The sequence below is a fragment of the Zophobas morio genome, unplaced genomic scaffold (genome assembly GCF_036711695.1).
Source record: "Zophobas morio isolate AGI-343-1 ecotype UQ-CSIRO unplaced genomic scaffold, CSIRO_AGI_Zmor_V1 ptg000012l, whole genome shotgun sequence".
NCBI classification, from domain to species: Eukaryota; Metazoa; Arthropoda; class Insecta; order Coleoptera; family Tenebrionidae; genus Zophobas; species Zophobas morio.
The window spans coordinates 22,612,751-22,631,744 of record NW_026972117.1 but is presented as its reverse complement, the minus strand read 5'-3'; the positions used below and the strand labels follow the sequence as shown (position 1 = coordinate 22,631,744).

The 18,994-nt window shown below is 33.7% G+C and overlaps 2 protein-coding genes across 6 annotated transcripts in view; both read left to right on the top strand.

Annotated features, from left to right (window-relative positions):
* Positions 1-18,994, top strand: part of Shrm (Shroom) — a 332,102-nt gene that overhangs the window by 125,785 nt on the left and 187,323 nt on the right. The gene's annotated exons all lie outside the window — the stretch shown is intronic.
* LOC135128432 (uncharacterized) lies at positions 15,302-17,573 on the top strand. Of its 5 annotated transcripts, none has more exons than XR_010280405.1 (5): positions 15,302-15,621; positions 15,673-16,776; positions 16,830-17,037; positions 17,091-17,376; positions 17,432-17,573. XR_010280405.1 is itself a non-coding variant. In XM_064055338.1 (2 exons), the coding sequence occupies exon 2, from the start codon at positions 15,833-15,835 to the stop codon at positions 16,754-16,756; it is 924 nt and encodes a 307-aa protein (XP_063911408.1). In that variant the 5' UTR covers positions 15,302-15,621; positions 15,673-15,832; the 3' UTR covers positions 16,757-16,818. The 5 variants fall into 5 exon arrangements, 1 of the variants encoding a protein (XP_063911408.1); XR_010280404.1 differs by having other exon boundaries at positions 16,860-17,037; positions 17,088-17,376; positions 17,432-17,572; XR_010280403.1 differs by having other exon boundaries at positions 17,088-17,376; positions 17,426-17,572.

Below are 18,994 nucleotides of genomic sequence, written 5' to 3'. Positions count from 1 at the left end.
AAAATGGGGTGGGTGGGACACACCCCCACCTCTTACAACCACAGGTACCTGCTTAAGGTGATTGGTAATGGGAATTTCCAACATGCCGGCCCCGTTGAAGGTTTAACTTCAAAACAATTGGAGGGGGGCATCTGAATAATGATACATGCTATTGTAAATTCAGAGGAGCATAAAAATATAAAATACTTATAATAATCACACGAATCTAATTCGCGGAGCACAGCCGGCAACACAAAACTCGTCATTCGCTAGGGATAATGCGCACCTTTGTCACCGCGCGTTTCACCACTCCCGTACTAGTTTTTACGGATACAACCCGCACAATTCCGTCGTGACCTGGGTGAACTTCGGCGACTCGTCCTAACCTCCACCGTAGCGGGGGCAGTCCATCCTCCACTAGAACTACCAAAGTTCCGACGTCGACGTTGGGTTGCGTCATTTGGTGACCCTTGGGACGGAATTGAAGTTGGGCCAAGTACTCCTTGGTCCATCTGCTCCAAAAATGTTGCTGCAATTGCTGCACGCGTTGCCATCGAGATAAACGATTTACAGGGATCTCCTTTAGGTCCCGTTCCACTGGCGTTGTTAAGGGCTCGCCGATCAAAAAATGTCCCGGTGTCAGAGCTTCGAGGTCATTTGGATCTTGGGATAAAGGTGTCAAGGGACGGGAGTTTAGACAAGCTTCGATGCGGGTTAATAAAGTGTAAAACTCCTCGTAAATTAAGGATGCATTATCGACCACCCTGTGCAAGTGATGTTTCACGCTTCGTACGACACGCCCCCACAATCCCCCAAAATCAGCCAACCTACTGGGTATGAAATGAAATTTCGTACCTACGGATGCGTAGTACTGCAATATTTTATTTTGAACCTTACGCGGGATTTCGAAGTTGGACAATTTCTGAAGGGTTTTAATAAATTTGATAAAAGTGTCGCGAATTTCAACTGGTATAGGTTCATCCGAATTCAATTTATGCGACCAAAGGTTTTGCAAGAGAATTTTTGCCTTATCGATAATTGGATTTATTTCACCAAGAGCGTTAAAGATTTTTGCGCCCATGGATAACATGTAGCGTTTTGTAACAGTTTTAGGACAACAAATTGGCGAAAGATTTATTTGATATTTCAGTTGGTCACCAACACAACTGCAATAAAAACCTAAAACCTTTTCATAATCTGCTTGTTCAAATACAGTACGATGGGGTAGGCAATAATTATTTGGGAACTCCAAAGTATTAAAACGAACGAGCTCCGTTTGGTTTAAGCCGCGATATTCTAGCATAAACTCTTTGTCGACGGATTTTAGTTTATGGTCCTTGTCCGGTCTATTCTCTAAATTCAAGAATTGCTTTACAGCCCTTGGGCGTGACTCATCCAAGCGAAGGTCTTTAACAGGTAATTTTACCACGAATTGTTCTGACGACATCCTTGTTGTATTTTCTACGGAATGTTTTTCACATTCTAAATGATTGGTCTTATATTCGTCCTGAGGGAATACGTAATCAAAAATGGGTTTACAATTTACCAAGTTAAACGATACGCTTGGAGCGGGAATGGTTGAAATTAATTCGCCCGACAAAATGTGACCTAGTTTTGTATTTTGTAAATATGGTGGATTTTTATCTAATAAAATAGGTCCGTCTAATAATAATTTCCAGAATAATTGCGCTCCAATTAACAAATCGACATTTTGGTTAACATTATAATTAGGATCTGCTAATGTAACATTTGGTGGCAAATTAATTATTTCTTTAGGAAATGTTACGCTAGGAATCGGCAGAGTAATTTTGGAAAGGACAACACAATCGAAATTTACTGCAAATTCGCTGACGCGCGATTTTATAGTTACGTTCAAATTTCCTTGTGTTCGATTATTACGTGTACTGATACCAGAAATAAATTCGGTTTTAGTTGTTGGTATGAGACCTAATTTATCACATAAACCCTTAGTGATTACATGTGTTTGGGAGCCGCCGTCCAAAAGCACTCTACATGTTTGAAAAACTCCTTTTTTATCTAAAATAAAAACTGTTGCGGTTGATAAAAGAACCTGGCTACAGGCTTGCCTCTGCAAAGTGTTAGCGGATGGTACAAATTCATTGCTATGTAGCAATGTGTGGTGTCTTTGATTACATTCCTTACATGAAAATTTTGATTTACAATCTTCAGTTTTGTGATTATTTCTTAGGCAGTTTGCACAAAGTTTTAAATTTTGAGATATAATGATTCTGTCTAGAACGGATTTGCTTAGAAATTCATTGCATTGACAAAGAGTGTGTGAATTTTTGCACAAAAGACAATTAAATTTGGAAACTACATTAGAATTATTAAACCTTTTTTGAATAAAGTTTTGCGGTCTTATATTTAATTGTTTAGGACTAGAAATTATTGATTTGGACTTATTGGATGGTAAATTATTGGTTTTTAACTTATCCATCGCTTCCAATATTTCACACCTGTTTTCTAGAAATTCGGAAAATTGCAGGAAAGTAGGTACTGCCTTGTCTAGTGTTGACTGCCATTCCTTTTTAGAGGCATAATCTAATTTTTCGAAAACAATTTGGACCAAAATTGCGTCCCACCGGTCGACCGGTAAATTTAACACCTGTAAGGCCGCGACATTATTGGAAACTGTGTCGATAATTTCCCGTAATTCCTTGTGCGACGATTTTAACAAGCTGGGTATGTTTAAAATGTTTGTGATATGTTCCTGAACAATTAATCTTTTATTTTCAAACCTTTTTTGTAGAGTTTCGATTGCCTTGCTGTAGTTTTCGTTGCGGACCGCCAATGATTCGATGGACCGCAACGCCTCATCTTTTAAACAACTACGCAAGTAGTGGAATTTGCGGATATTTGATATGTTCCCGTCATTGTGTACTAATGATTTAAATAGATCAAAAAAAGAGAACCATTCGCTATGTTTGCCATCAAAGGTAGGCAGTGGTAAAGGTTTCAAAATTACGCTATGTTCATTGGCTTCGAGTTTATTACCATCATTACGTATGTTAATAGTTGTAGAGTTAGGGGTTAGCGACGGGTTCGACGTCGCCGGACTGTTTTTAATAATTATGCCTTTTATTTTACCTAATGTTTTATAGTATTGGTTTTCAACCGAGGTACGTTCCTTATCATTTTCTGATTCCCAATACGATTCATTATGTTCCGCGTCTACTATCTGAAGTGACTCTATTTGATTTTGAATATTATTGTATTCCTTTAACCTTTCTGTCAAATCTAATAACCTTGCATCTAATTCCGGTACACTATCGTCGTCTTTTACATTATTTTGTATACGCGTTATGGCAGCCTTTATTATTTTACGTTGATTTTTTAACTTCGTAAGTTCGGTCATTTCAGAAGACTACAGACGCGCAACGACAAAGGTAAAACTTGAGCACAGGGCGATTGATACGTATAAGAATTTACAACTGTATGATTTTGAGGGATAGAAAAAGGAAGGATCTGACCTTTAGACGATTTGATCTGCTGCAACCTCTCGATGATGATCCGCTTCTGGGATAAAATCAGCCGACCATTTGATGATTTGATCTGCTGCAACCTCTCGATGATGATCCGCTTCTGGGATAAAATCAGCCGACCTTTTGATGATTTGATCTGCTGCAACCTCTCGATGATGATCCGCTTCTGGGATAAAATCAGCCGACCTTTTGATGATTTGATCTGCTGCAACCTCTCGATTATGATTCGCTTCTGGGATGTTGGCTGCTGCAATCTCTTGATGATGATCCGATTCTGGGATGTTGGGCATGTGTCTTGATTTATGATTTCGTGGAGTTCTGGATCCGCTTTGAATATCGATTTGCCGCACTTATTCACTTATTGTTATACCGCGATTCGGGCACTGGTTCGGATATTCGGCTCGAATTGACCAAAAATGTTTGTGATTATTTAGAATTGGTTCGAAGGACCAAATTGAACAGTGCGACCGTTGTAGTTGGGATTTATTCCAGAACTCTTACTACATAATTGTGTGTACCGGTACCGACTAAAATGGGGTGGGTGGGACACACCCCCACCTCTTACAACCACAGGTACCTGCTTAAGGTGATTGGTAATGGGAATTTCCAACATTTAGTATTATTGTAATATTTGCTACGTCAATGGTTCTTCGTTCGGTAACATAATAAATACAGCGTATTAGTATGCACAGTGCGTATGTACGGAACAAATTCCATGAAAAATTTATGATGCAATTATACAAAAGTTTTCTTATTATTATTATTTATAACACTATGTTTAAGTAAGATTATGACTTTTGCTAATATTTTTTGAAAAAAATACTGTTTTTCAACAGTTGTTCGAACTGAAAGCAGGTTTGATTTTCAGTGACACCGAATGTATACTCAGAACGTTATTTTTGTATTCAGTAAATGTTGTGTCAATGTATCAGTAGCAGGTATAATTCCGTGCCAGGGATGTACTTTTAAAAATTATTAACTCTAAATAAATATTTGCAAGATCAGTAGGTATACATGTGCGATAAACAAAATCAATTTTACGGAAATTAGAATCACACAATGTTTGCCTGATATAAAGCAAATGTACAAATCAGCAAAAATCGAGTAAGCAGTTAAAAATGTTTGACGTATCAAAAATTGACGAAGTTCGCAGTTAATTTTAGGTCCTCTGCTGTTTTATTTTCGGATAAATTTAAAGGAATCTGGTGTTTTGTTGCTGGATGAACTTGAAAAATCTTTTGAGCTTTTAGTGTTTTATTTTTTATAAATTTGAAGAAGTCCTGAGTGTTTTCGTTTTTTTTAATTCGGGAGACTACCCATGGTGTATTATTTTGGGAGCCCTTGGAGATTTTTTGTAAATTATTTAAAATAATTTCGGGGGACTTTGGTGTTCTATTTTTGCAAATTCTGACCTGACTTACCTGTTTTTGAGATAATTTTGGAACCCCGTTTTTTTTTTTTTGAAAATTCAAAACAATCTTGAGGTTCTACGTATGCCTGAGAAAGAATTTAAAATTGCTTTGGAGCCTCTAGTGTCTTTTCTTATAATAATTTAATTGAATTTTTTAGTGGATACGTCATTTGCTAAAATAAGTCTTCTCTTAGTAGGTACTAGCCCCAGCCCGCCCTCTTTTCTAAGAGTGTATGTCATTTGCTAAAATCGATCTTATTTTGGCAGGTAGTAACGCCGCCCACCCGCCCTTTATTATTAATTAATAAAACAAGCTGATATTTTTCATTAATAAATCAACCAAAAAAAAAAGACATGTATAAATTATGATCCAAAAACAAAACCAACAAAAGAAAAATCCATTATAGCATAACCAACTAAACACTAGAGAAGATGTTCAAAATTCCTGCCTTGTGCATATAAGTAAGCTCGTAATATTTCCAAATTTTGATCATTTTTTGTAAAATTTAGTCATCAGTACATGCTACGATGAAACTGATTTTGGCAATACCATGGTCTCTAAGAAAACAGAGGGTGGCAAATGACCCAGAGGGTATATCATTTGGCAAAATCAGTCTTATTTTGGCAAATATTGGCCCCGCCCATCCACCCTTTATTTTCTTAGGGGATATGTCATTTGCAAAAATCAGTCTTATCTTAGCAGGTACTAGCCCCGCCCACCAACCCTTTTTTTTCTTAGAGGGTGTGTCATTTGCCAAAATCAGTCTTATCTTGGCAGCTACTAGCCCCGCCCACCCACCCTCTATTTTCTTATGGGATATGTCATTTGCAGAAATCAGTCTTATCTTAGCAGGTACTAACTCCGCCCACCCACCCTCTCTTTTCTTAGGGATATGTTATTTGCAAAAATCAGTCTTATTTTAGTAGTACTAGCCCCACCCACCCACCCTCTCTTTTCTTAGAGGGTATGCCATTTGCCAAAATCAGTCTTATTTTGTCAGCTACTAGCTCCGCCCACCCACCCTCTCTTTTCTTTGAGGGTATCTCATTTACCAAAATCAGTCTTATCTTGGCAGCTACTAGCTATATATTGCTTGTTTTCTTGTTTTGTAAACAATTTTTTGCCATTTGTTACGTCTCGAGCCTAAGGGAAGAAAGTATTGTATTAAGTTCACTCGTACAAAGGGCTACTTTCATGTTCATGTTCAGCTGTGCTCGTGTGGTACGAATCCCTGCCTCGTCACTTTTTTTTTTCTAACACATTGAATTTGTTTGGATGTTGGACTGCGGTGTCTAAATAACTTTTATGTCGACCTCCTATATTTTGAACAAAAGCTATCTATCTATCACAATTGTCATAAACCTTAGTTCTGTATCGTCCAACCCGCCGTAATTACATTATAGTATTTTAGTAGATACAAAAATAACGTTTTGAGTATAATCCATTGGACACCATTTTCAAAGTAATTTAGACCAATCACTTAAGATGAAGTGTTGTTATAATACATAAATCAACAATAAATAAAAACGATTTTATTATGAGATGAGAATTAGTTCTGTTGAGACATTAAAACAGTTTAATGGTTTGGTCTTGTTAAGACGCCATTATTATTTAGAAACTGATATACGTTTAGAATATTTTATTAAAGTAATATTAATGTTTTAAAGAATATATCCAGCATTATGGTTTGTAGTTCTTGTACAGGGTATTTTGATTTCTGTTTCAGTCTATCTGTCGTTTGTCTGTCTCATGGCTATTTTTTAAACATTTTCAAATCGACTGAATTTGCAAAGTGGACAAAAGTCAAAATGTGTTTACCATCCCCTTCAAAAAATGACTTAATATGGAAATATTACTGAATAAATCCCACATAAAATTTAGAACGTGATGTGATCATCTTAATCCCGATTTTTACTTTCCGAGTGTAAGCGAGGTTACTTTCATGTTTTCTCGACGTTTTCTGACACGCACAGTATGAAAACATAGAATCTCTGTTTCCATTTTCTTGTTGCCTGTGTCGATTATTTTTATTAGACGAATAACCTGCGAAACTACTGTACTGATTGTTGTAAAATTGTATATCTATTTTAAAATGTAGATGGTAAAACCTAATCAAAATTTGTCTAATTATCCCGATCAACAATTTGTCACCTCAATAGTTTAACTAAGTAGTAAATCCGATTTAAATTTTATAAAATAACATACCCCTATTCTTGCTGATTATGAATTTGCCTTGATTTTTTACCCTAGCCATACAGATTTTTGGAAAGAAACAAAGTTTTAGAAGATGTTGCTATTGTTGAGATGAAGGTTATGTGTTAATAAATCCACAGATCGTTTGAAATATTCTCTGTAAGTTGTGTTTAAAGATGTTAAGTTCAATCTATCGTGTGTTAAAAAGTATTGATTTAATAAAAATTTCAGAATAATTGTAGAGACAATTTGAAAACAAATTAACTTGGTGTAATTTCTGGCCCTCCATTTTTCTAACGAAAAACTACACCTTGTACAATGATTTTATATTTCGTATTTGCAGTTATATTGAATTGTATTACCACGTGTTTCCAAAAAAAATCGTGACACAATATAATCTCCAAAAAGTGGGACACACCGTATACCAAAAAAATCGAATACAATGCGACTATATTCAATCGAGAATCAGTAACGTTCAGCAGCGTACCAAATTCCGAGTTCTTTTCATGCAAAAGGCCAGATTAATTTTTCAGATACAGACGACGTGCTTAATGGCACTCTAATTTAAATCCAAATAAAATATATTAACCTTGTCCGTCATTGCTGCCGATAATGATATTTCGCTCCGAGAGTGCATGAATGTCATTCAGCCGATGTCCATTAGCCGTTCGCGGAAGTCATTGGCTTCTTCAAGGTCGTCCGCGAAGAATTCCTTGCTCCAGTGCTCCTTGTTCCCGAGGGAGTCGGCCGAACTTATATTCTACCAACAACAAACAAACCGAGCTTTGACCGTTCGTGTACGCAAATGACCCAGACTCTTGGGGGCCTCTCACAAAATTTCAGAACCGGTTCTGGATTCGTTTCAGAAGCGAAAATCATTCTAAATTTAAAAAGAAGAGTAGGAAGTCACTGTTCGATCGCTTCAAAATAAATATTGGACAACCTAATATTTTCCTTTTGTTGGTGTTTGGACGAAAACAAAGAAACTCCTTAGAGTGAAAATTTATTTTAAGATTATTCATGAATCGGGGCGAAGAACCTCGTAACGGTCTCGTTGCAAGATTTATGGATCTCGCGGAATTTGATTTTTTTCGTGATCTACCTCGTCAACTTTTTACTTTTAATTAGGTTGTCTCGTGGTGCTTTGCTGTTGGAAAAAAGGTTTAATGGCTAGTTGGCGTCAGTTATAATAATTGTAAAGTACCTTAACTGATTTTGTATATATTAACCAGTTCCTTAAAAAAATTTTGTTTACTTAATTGAAGTAATTGGGTCTCTGAAAGTCTTAGTTTGTGTATATTTCTAAAATTTTGCATAATACATTGATGTACATACAGACATATAAATAGATATGTTCATGTATAAAATTTATTTATTTAACTCTGTCCTAAGTTAAGAAACGATAATGTAAACATTTTTGTAGTCTCTGTCTGTCATTCCTCTGCAAAAGTGCTGATGCATTATTAGCATTTTTTCATAGCAGTCGATATTTTATAATATTCATAAATGTAATATTAATCACAATATAATAAAATGATAATAAAAATCTGTGACGACGTCATTAGTAGACATATTTTAGTGTGGACATATTTTATAATCACGGCTTTTTTAGACGTTAATAGGTCATTTTTTTTTTCTTTTTGTTGGCTGCCATAACTGACTGACGTGTTTTTTTAATGTTACATCTGACATGTTAAAATATGATCGAAAAAAAAACTCGATGTCAGTATCAATGATAACTCACTTTGTACCAAACATAACGTCAGATTGACAGATTTAAATAACGTCATTCAAAAATAATGATACTGCCAACTTATTTTTTGTAAATTCCACAGCACACTTGATAATTCTTTTTTCAATCATGCATCCTAGTTTGCCAATTTACAGATACCCGAAAAATCGCGCTTCTCTTTTTTTATTGATGTCAATTAAAGGCAATAACGTCAAACAGTTACGTTCAAAATGCCAAAAGTAATTTCATTGCAGAAATAAAACTTTAGTTTACTAATGTTAATTACCAACCAAGTTACTAGATTTCCATGGCCTGCTGCGGTCTAAGAAGGTCACGAATGCATTATATAATTTTTATTCACATACAGTCTCATACTCCTACTATGCCGATAGAATTTCAGAAAAATTTTAAAAACCCGCCTCTCATAAATAGTAATAAAATATCCTCTACAAACTATTTTAAAAAATTAAAACGTAGTTCCAACGCACATCTGCGAGTAGATTTTTTAATAAATATTTATTTACTAACTTCTGAAATGATGTGATCAACTTTCTGAATGAAATGAACAAATAAATCAATTTTAGCTGCTGTTCTGTAATTATGTATTATCTTACCCAAAATTTTAAATTGTAAAATTTCGTTAGGTTTTCAGTTTGCTTCAAAATTTTGCATGGCAAATGCTATTTGAATTTTATAAATTAACACTTCAGTATTTGAGGTTTATGAATCCGTGTTGAGTTTTTACCCTAGACATGCAGATTTTCGCAAAAAAAAAAACTGTAAAACAGTTTTTACTAATATAAGGAAATGCTTGATAACTCAGAGGGTTTGGCACGTGCTGGTAACGTGAAGGTCGCGGGTTCGATACCGTCTTTTCACACTTTTTTTTGACACTAACTGGTATCGAGTGATGTTTTTAAATTTCTCATCTAGTCACCAAAAACCAGATAATGTAAACAAAGTACGGTAAAACACGTTGTATATTCCAAGAGATGACGGTGACGTAATGGACGGCGAAAACTAAATCAGAAATTTAAAAAATCATATATTACCTACATTGTTTTTTGTAAAACATGGATTTGTTTGACTGTACGTCAGGACATGACAGGAAAATGAGGACAGTAAATCATTTATAAATAAAATTTATAGTAGAGGCCCCAAATGTGATCCCTGTGGAACACCCGAAATAATTCTATTTTGTAATAAGACTCGATTAAGGCCAAACCTTTAGAATTTAGACCAAAATTATTAAGTTTTTCCAGTAGAATGTTGTGCTGAATTTTGTTGAAAGCTTTGGAAATGGTGGAGAAAAAACATATTTACAATCACGTACAACAAAAGATGGTAGTAAATCACAACCATAGGTAAACTTATTGAGAAATTGGGTCATTAATGAACAGGTCAAATGATTTTATGACGTTCGATTTTGATTGTGCTGGTCTTTTCATCCGAACACTTTCTTTACGTAGCCCATTTTTTTAAAATTTGCTGTTAAAAGGATAAAGGCATGCAATCACAAACTTATTCTGGTGAGATGTTTGAATAAACACACTTAAGGAAAATAAGAGCACAAAGCCAGTCAACCTAAATTTATACCAATTTATACAATGATATTTTTCATAATCTCACTCAAGCAGGGTAATTTAGAATTTGTTCTTTTTCTGCTAGAAATTTTCAATCAAAATATGTCAAGTATTTTCTGTAGTCATTTTCATCATTGGATGTCGATTGCATTAAGTTGTATATCATTTTTAGATTGTCAAGCACTAGGGATGACATTCGTTTAACGAATTACAGAAAATGAATTTTCTACACAACCCTGCGTAAGAACAAATTGAAAGGTTCTTTTGATTGCGTTGAAACTATTACGCATTTCTATATTGCTTTAAAGTTGCCTCCAAATTTTATATTAGCTAGTCATCGCGTTTCCAAGCAAAAAGTGATATAAAACGGCTGAGATTGTTGTTTCTGAACATCACACACATCCTCTGGGATGCGATCACTTGAAAAATTGTGCTTGGAAACAAGTATGTAGTATTACTACCTAGGTCGATAAAGAAAGAGTGCTCGGATGAATATAAAGTAAAATTTTGGTATCCATATATTGTTATAATACATACTATTAGTGCCATAATATTTTTTTTCTCTGTAATTAAAAATATGAATATTTAGTTTATGTGAAGATGGACCAAAAAGTGGGTATTGAAAAATTCCTGTTTTAGAAAAGTTGTCTAAAAATTCACAAACAATTCTGGTATATCGAACTCGACGTGTTGATTCGAAAAATATAGCGTAGTTCATGGGTTTTGTAGCAAAATTTTCGAGATATTGGGTTCAAAATTAAGTTTTTTTCAAAATTCTAAAAATTGCCATTTTTCAATTGGCGATTCTCGAAAAATGACAAGAGTTATCGAAGAAATGAGCCGAATGTTACAAGCCTCACGTCCCCGTATTAGTTTCTACCAGTGATCTCAGTTTCAGCGTAATTTACTAAAAATATATATGATACAGGGGCACACTAACTTAATTCTATGACACGTTGTTATGGACAGCTTCTTTATAGAGCAAAGAAAAAATAATTTAGAAAATTCTTGGGCTCAAACGTAGACGATATAGGTCTTCAAACTTTATTTTTCACCATTTTAATGTATAGCACAAATTTATGAACACAAATAAAAAAATTCAATATTCAAAGTATATGTAGATAAAAATAAAGGAATATATTTAAATAGTGAAGCAAACTGAGAATCGTGGAAAAAAAATTATATTGTATTTTAATGTTAGAAAAAAGCTTATTTATTGACGATTTTTTAGGCGCATTTGAATGTACTTTTACAAGAACGAAAAAATTGATTTATATTTGTCGAGCATTTTAGCACAAGATTTTTTTCATTAAGGTAACGGTAAAAATGCATACTTCGGAAGTGAGTTTTACCACTAAAATGATGAAATTAGGAAAAGACTACCAAATTTTGTCAACTGATGATATTATCTTTGGCTTAAAAAGTGGGATATCTGGCCTTTTTCGGTTTTAAAATCCAAGTCCGATTCTCCCAAAATTATAGTTTATTTTAGTAATTGCCTAGGAAATTAGCTGCTAGATAACAAAAAAATAACACTAATATGCCTGACTACTTTAGATTAAATAATTTCTATTTTAAATTTTACGTATACGGGTTTTCCAAAAAAAACCGAAATCAATTTAACTTATAAGTGACAAATCGGATTTCATGAAATATATTATAGGACACTAATACTGATTTAAAATCTCCTGAACATTACCCAGAAATATTTAAATTTATTTAATTCTTGAACTCATTTATTTTGTCGATTATCTTAAAACCGGAAACTCTGGGAGCGAAACGTTATGATTAATGTTACATTGAAGACATCAAAATTAATATGTTTATCTCGGATAAAAAGGTGACGACGCACCTCAAAAAATTAATAAATGAGTCTTGTGTGAAAAACACGTCCTGAGAGGCGTCCGGTTTTGGTTGTTGTTGTACATCAGAGACGAGGGAAATTTGGTGTACATAATTTCACATTTTTAACAAATAAGAGGAATTAGTCACCAATGCCTAGAACTGTATTTCATTATTTATTTTTAGTGTGTCTAAATATGCAAAAAACAGCTATTTAGTAAGAAGTGTGACTTTGATCTAACTTAATCGCGGATCAAACCAAAATTTTTTAGAGAATGAAAAAATCACTAAATATGAAATTCTCAGAAAGGAATTATGTATGATAAATAATGGAGGATTTAAATGTGACAGTAACGAGAAGAAATTAACCATTTCGTTGAATTTATGTGTTTTAGTATTTTGAAAAATTACAATACACTGCATAAAATATTGCCTCGATAAATATATGTTAAAGATCACTAGATGTCAATCAGTCGTTACTGCAACGCATCAACTAAGCAACTACTAAAACACACACATATCTACAACAAGATATATAGTTTATGTTCACTCATTTATTCAAAATGTTCAGAAGATAGAGGTTTGCTTCGTCACATTTAGTGCACCTACATGGTGTCTCTGTTATTGTCAGCAACAAGACCAAAATATCCATTACACGAAAGAATCCTGCTCCAGTGGGCTGCGATCGTAGATTTATATCATGAGCCAATGCAAATGCGACATGATAATCATACTTTATTTTTCTCTTTGTTTTGTTGTGACTTTTATCGAATTTTGTTCACATCATCAATAACTGTTTCGATGCTATGACATTTAAAATGACTATTGAATCTGCTTAACGCAACAAATCTGTTCCAGGCACATTTTGGTATTAAACTGTACAAAATTCAACTACAAAGATTTGACTTAATTGTGAATAATGACGAGTACGCGGCGTCTAACTAGACTTAACTTGAATTAATACGAGAATGCTGACTTAATCTGACTGAAACGTGAATTTGGTAAGCTCGAAAAAAATTTAATAGTTGTGTAATGAAAAGTTGCAGATGTAATAATTATCACTTGTACCGATCGTGACCGTTTCAGAATAAAATTCATTTCATTTAGTAATTAAATTTAATGGATCTCGTTTACTATTTATGTGCAATAAAAGCTTTTAATTGGTAATACTACACCACCTTTATGCAACCATATGGTACACAAGTGAATCAAAATTCGTGGAGAAGTTACTTCAGTGCCATTAATGACCTTCTTCCTTGTTCTTTTTCTACATTTCCATGCCAATAATAAAACTGAGAGTCATCCTACACGTAGCAATAACTTTTCATTTTACTAAATGGAACACATGCCGGAGGAACGTAGAAATAAAAAATGCTGGTACAGCCAGATGTAAATAGTGACAATTTCAGAAAATGCAACTAAATAAGTAGTTCTCCAATTATGAGATTTTTTACTCTTCAATAATAATAATTAAAATATTGAGATTTTTTTTGTATATTCTGTACAAAATAACTGTTTTATTTTAGGACACGCAGGAGAACTTTTTTTTCCCATACTGACTTAAATTTGTTGTTGTTTCAGTTTAGTAAGTCTTTAACAGTGTTAACTGCTCATAAACAGAAGCCATATGTCTCCTTCACATTACTGCCAACGCTTGAAAAATAATAATTCAACGACTTTTGTGGGTTTTTATGACGATAATTACGACCTATAAAGATTTACTAATCTTACAATCAAAGAAATTCTTGAATCTAAAACATTTGCTCTCATCGTACACATACGAACGAGCTGGTATGTTTTCGCCTTTGTAGTGTAAGTAGAACATTTGTACTGCAGAAGTCATGGTGTTGTTGAAACGGGATTTTTAAACCTATTCGATAAATTTAAAAATGTGTAGTAGAATGTGTTTGTTACAAATTACATTTCCTCGGTTTATATGGCGAGTGTTTTTACACCGGGAAACTAATCTTTAAAAATACAAAGTGTTCTTAATACTCTACAAGGAAAAGGAATTAAGGACACCTAAGTTCGATCTTGAAGTCATTGTAAATTTGTCTCAGTGCTATGAAAGCTTTTTATATGATGATAATACAGGTACTACTTTGCCACTATGGTAGGTCTAACACTTTAAAAATGTACGTATTCTTTATCTACACAGAATTAAAAGAAAAGAAATTTGGAAAAAGACTACACCTTTTGGGTTATAACACTTAACTATTTTTTTGACTAGAGTTTGATATATTTTTTTCGTTACTCGAAGCGAGATGTTTTACGTTTTTTGTAATTTGTTATAAGTAAGAACCATTTGACCATTGCTGCCTCGTAGAGATAAAACATGTATAGTGTTGTAAAACAGTTATTTATCTCACTAGTGTGGGAAGTGTTATATATAAGTCTTTGTAGGATTAGTGCATTGATTGCTTAAAGACAGCCGTGTTTATTCATTGTGTCTGGTCGTTTATGGTTTTTTAAATAAAAACTATTTTTTACTTTGTTACAAAAGTTTGCCCAAATATATTTTCTTCCTCGAGCAAGCTAAGGAAGTAGTGCAATAAGTTCCATTTGATGACTGACTAATTTAAAGTTTTCTCGACATGTCGTAACTCCTAGAACTTGAAAAGTAGGTCACCCGTTTCCGTCTGTTTGTCGTCTATTGGTGGTTTTATTAGAAATTAATTATTGACTTCCTTGTTTTTTGAACATAATTTAAACATTCTGATACATTTGGAAAAATTCTTTAAATTACAATCTTTTATATAGGTACATATAAAAAAATTATGTACTATAGTTTTGGGATACTTTCTTAGTTTTAACGGCAGCCAGCCAAAGAGCAAATAAAAGTTTTAACAAGAAAAGCAATTTTAAAAGTAGTGAAATTTGTATTACTTGTTATAATCGGCATCGTATAAAAATTGTGGGCTTGCAGAAGGTGGTTTTAGTCAAATTTTGTATAAAATCACTCTACTTTTTTACAATCGGGAGAGTCTTTGGCGATATCTATGAGACCAACATCTTGAGAGATTGACTTTTTCTCTAAGGCTTTCATTATGAGTCAAAAACATCAAAAATTAAAAATTACTTCTTCGTCCGAAGTACAGGGTTATCATAAATGATTGTAGTCGAAGTAGGCGCTGACGCAATTGTTTTGATGTGCCGCTTCTTACTTTCAAAAAATTATTAATTATAGTCCACTAAAGTTATGGGGAATTTTTGTTTTGCTTTGCTGTCAGAAAAATGTCATACTGGTCATATGTCATAATACTTTCCCGCGCACGTCTTGTTTACTTGTGTTGTTGTTCCAGTCTTCTTTGTTATAAATTAAATTGAATTAAACCAGTTTTTATCAAAACTACAACGATTTGATAACAGCGATTAAGGTAATAGAAATGAATTAATGTGTATTCATATTTCAAATAAATCTGTTTTAGGTTAAGATGGGGTACACTCTTGAACAAAATACGTTTATTGTTATGTCTTACTATCGAAATGGGACGTTAAATGCGGACGGGGAATGGGTGTATTCTGTTCAAGCTTGCAAGGATGAGTATTTGGCAAAATTTCCAGAATTAAACATTGAAGAACAGTCTAATGACACACATAAAAAGAATCGTTGACCGATTCAACAGCACTGGAAATGTTTCTAAAGGCAAGTCACCAGGAAGGCCTCCAGTTAGTGAAGAGGTGGTCGAAGATTTGAGGGAAAGAATGGAGCAAAGCCCAAAAAAATCTTTGAGTAAACTGTCTTTGCAATCTGGTGTCCCATACACCACTTGTCAGAAAGTTTTAAAAAGAACATTACATATGCATCCCTATAAAGTATCGTCAATCCATGAACTTAAACCAGCTGATTATCCTCGTCGTGTTGCATATTGTGAATGGTTTCAAAACAACATGAACAACAGAATTTTGGATTTGTCATTTTTTTCAGATGAAGCATGGTTTCATCTAAATGGCTACGTTAATTCGCAAAATTATAGAGTTTGGAGTGCTGAAAATCCTTTTGTTTTTGAAGAAAGGCCTTTACACTCTGTTAAAGTTGGCGTGTGGTTAGCGGTTTCGCGTAGAAGAGTGATTGGGCCAATATTCTTTCACAACACAATTAATTCCGCAAGGTATAGGGAGCAAATATTAGAGGTGTTTCTAAACCACTTGGATGATGAGGAATTGGAATTTGGTTACTTCCAACAAGACGGAGCCCCAGCCCATAAAACAATGGAAATTTTAAGATACTTGCAAGAATTTTATGGGGATCGTATAATAAGTCAAAATCTTAATCCAGAGTGGCCTGCTCGTTCACCTGATTTGACTCCACTTGATTATTCAATATTTGGATGGATGAAAGATAACATATACAAACATCGATTACATACTTTGGAAGAACTAATGGATGCAATTATACATTGTTGTCAAAATATTGATGTAGTGATGTTAGAAAACATTTTTGAAAACAAAAAAAGAAGGGTAGCTTTATGTTTACAGCAAAACGGGGAACATTTCCAGCATCTTTTATAATTGAAAGTAATTAGCTTTTGGTGAGTGATATAAATTATATAGCGACAAAGTATTAGGTTCTGCTTAATTCTAGTTGACAATGATTTAATAATGAATAATGAAGTATTTGATGAAATGGAAGAATTTGAATGCTTTGATGTTCATGGAGTAACCTAATTAAGAGCTGATCATTTTCACAGTATGAGTGATTGCGCAGGTTTTAAAAAGTTTCAGATGACCAATGAAACAGTGATGTGTATTTCACCTTTGCTAGAACATCATCTAGAATTTTCTGTAGATATGTAAGTGTAGAACTTACGTCAGTAATCAGAGATAAATATTTCACTTCTAGCAGTCAAAGTTTCTCTTCAATGAACTAACTCTTAATTGGTTTATGATATTTCGTTGGTAGAGCGCACTTAGAGTGTACTATGGATTTTATGGACATTCATCAAACAATAGTGGTTAGAATAATTCCTTGAGTACCCAGAGCAGTGATTATACTGTACCAAAAAATTTTTGTGATGCCTCAAATTGTAGAGGAGCAAGCAAATGTGAAAGATTGTTGTTCATCTAGCTCGTTTTCCAGACTTCATTGGCGCCTTGGACTGCATATGCACATATAAAAATTAAATTACCAGGTATATGAATTTTTGTTAACATAGAACACAAAAAATGAAATAGTAAAAGTTTTAGGTGGAGAAGATCCGGAAATTTTTAGAAATCAGGAAGATTATATCTTCATTAATGTACAAGCCATATGTGATGAAAGGATTAAATTTCAAATATTGTGGCACAATGATCAATAGCTACACATGATAGTACTATTTTTAATCATTGTTCAGTTTAAAATCTGTTTGAAAATGCACAACTACAAAGTTGTGTGCTCTTGGATAGAATATTTTAAGAGAATTTTATTATATTATTATATTTCTAAGTAACAAAAGTTATCCCTTAAAAAAATACTTGTTAACACTACTGATATATCCCGTTACTCCAGTACAACAGCTCTATTATCAGTCACACATTGGAAGCCGCAATAGAATTGGATGCACATTTGGGATTCTGAAACGACAGTTTCCTGTGTTAACAGTTGTGATTGTTGCTGTTGTTTTACACAACATTTTAAAACAGATTGTAATATTTGACAGTAAAAATTTATTGGTAATAAAATAATTTTTTTTGTTGATTTCATTTATAGTGAAAAACATATTAAAATTTATTTATAAACTAACAATATCTCATGTTATTGTTAACATTACATTAAAAATGAGCATCATTTAATTGAAAAGAGTCCTTTTTCAACATACTAAAAATGTATTTATAAACTAACAATATCTCATGTTATTGTTAACATTACGTTAAAAATGAGCATCATTTAATTGAAAATGGACTCTTTAATGTTTTACTTTGAAGTAAGTACGTCTAATTCAAGGTCTGGTTTTAAAACCCTTTTCCTAAAATTAAATTCTTCAATTTCTCGTTCCTTATTTTGTAGTTAACAACTCCTCCCGAAATATTGCTTTTTTAATTTTGCCACTTCATAACCCTGCCACTTCTGTGAAATTATGTTCCCATGAACAGTCTCCATAACCTTTGCTCTTCTTCCACTGAACCAATTTTTAGTGTGAACTGTGAAGTTACTGATCCATTAGCTTTTTAAAATTATTTGGCATGTAACACGCCAGTGGTCCTGAAAATAAACAGTACATTTTTTATAGATAACAATGAAATGCATACTTACTTCTTTTGAGGTTGTTTGTAAATCATAACCACAGAACACTGACTACCACCCTGTTCAACTATGCTTTTCTGTTCAACATTGGAACCAAGACTGTGATGTCATCTTGTACCTAAACACACAGGATTTCTTCTGCACAATCTTGACTATTTGTTGGTTTGATGCTTTCATTTTCGTCCCCACTATGTGAAATGTACGTCTCCAGTCTCCACAAGTGTTTTGATTTGTGATGTCCGTAACTTAACCAAAACAAGGATCTATTGTTTCAAATACTGGACGTGGTCCTTTGCCAATCTTTCTTCTTTCGGCCTCTTCGTCTGCGGCTGTTTTCCGGTCTTCATTTTTCTTGTTCTCGTACCACTTTTTTTCAGAATTTTTGTCGCACCAGTAAATGACATCGGCCTTTTTATTTTCTATGGTAGCTTTGGATTCATATTCATAAACTTAATCCATAATTAAAACCTCCTCCGGTGTACAACTGGTTATTCGGCATTTTGTTCCATATTTTTTTTATAAAC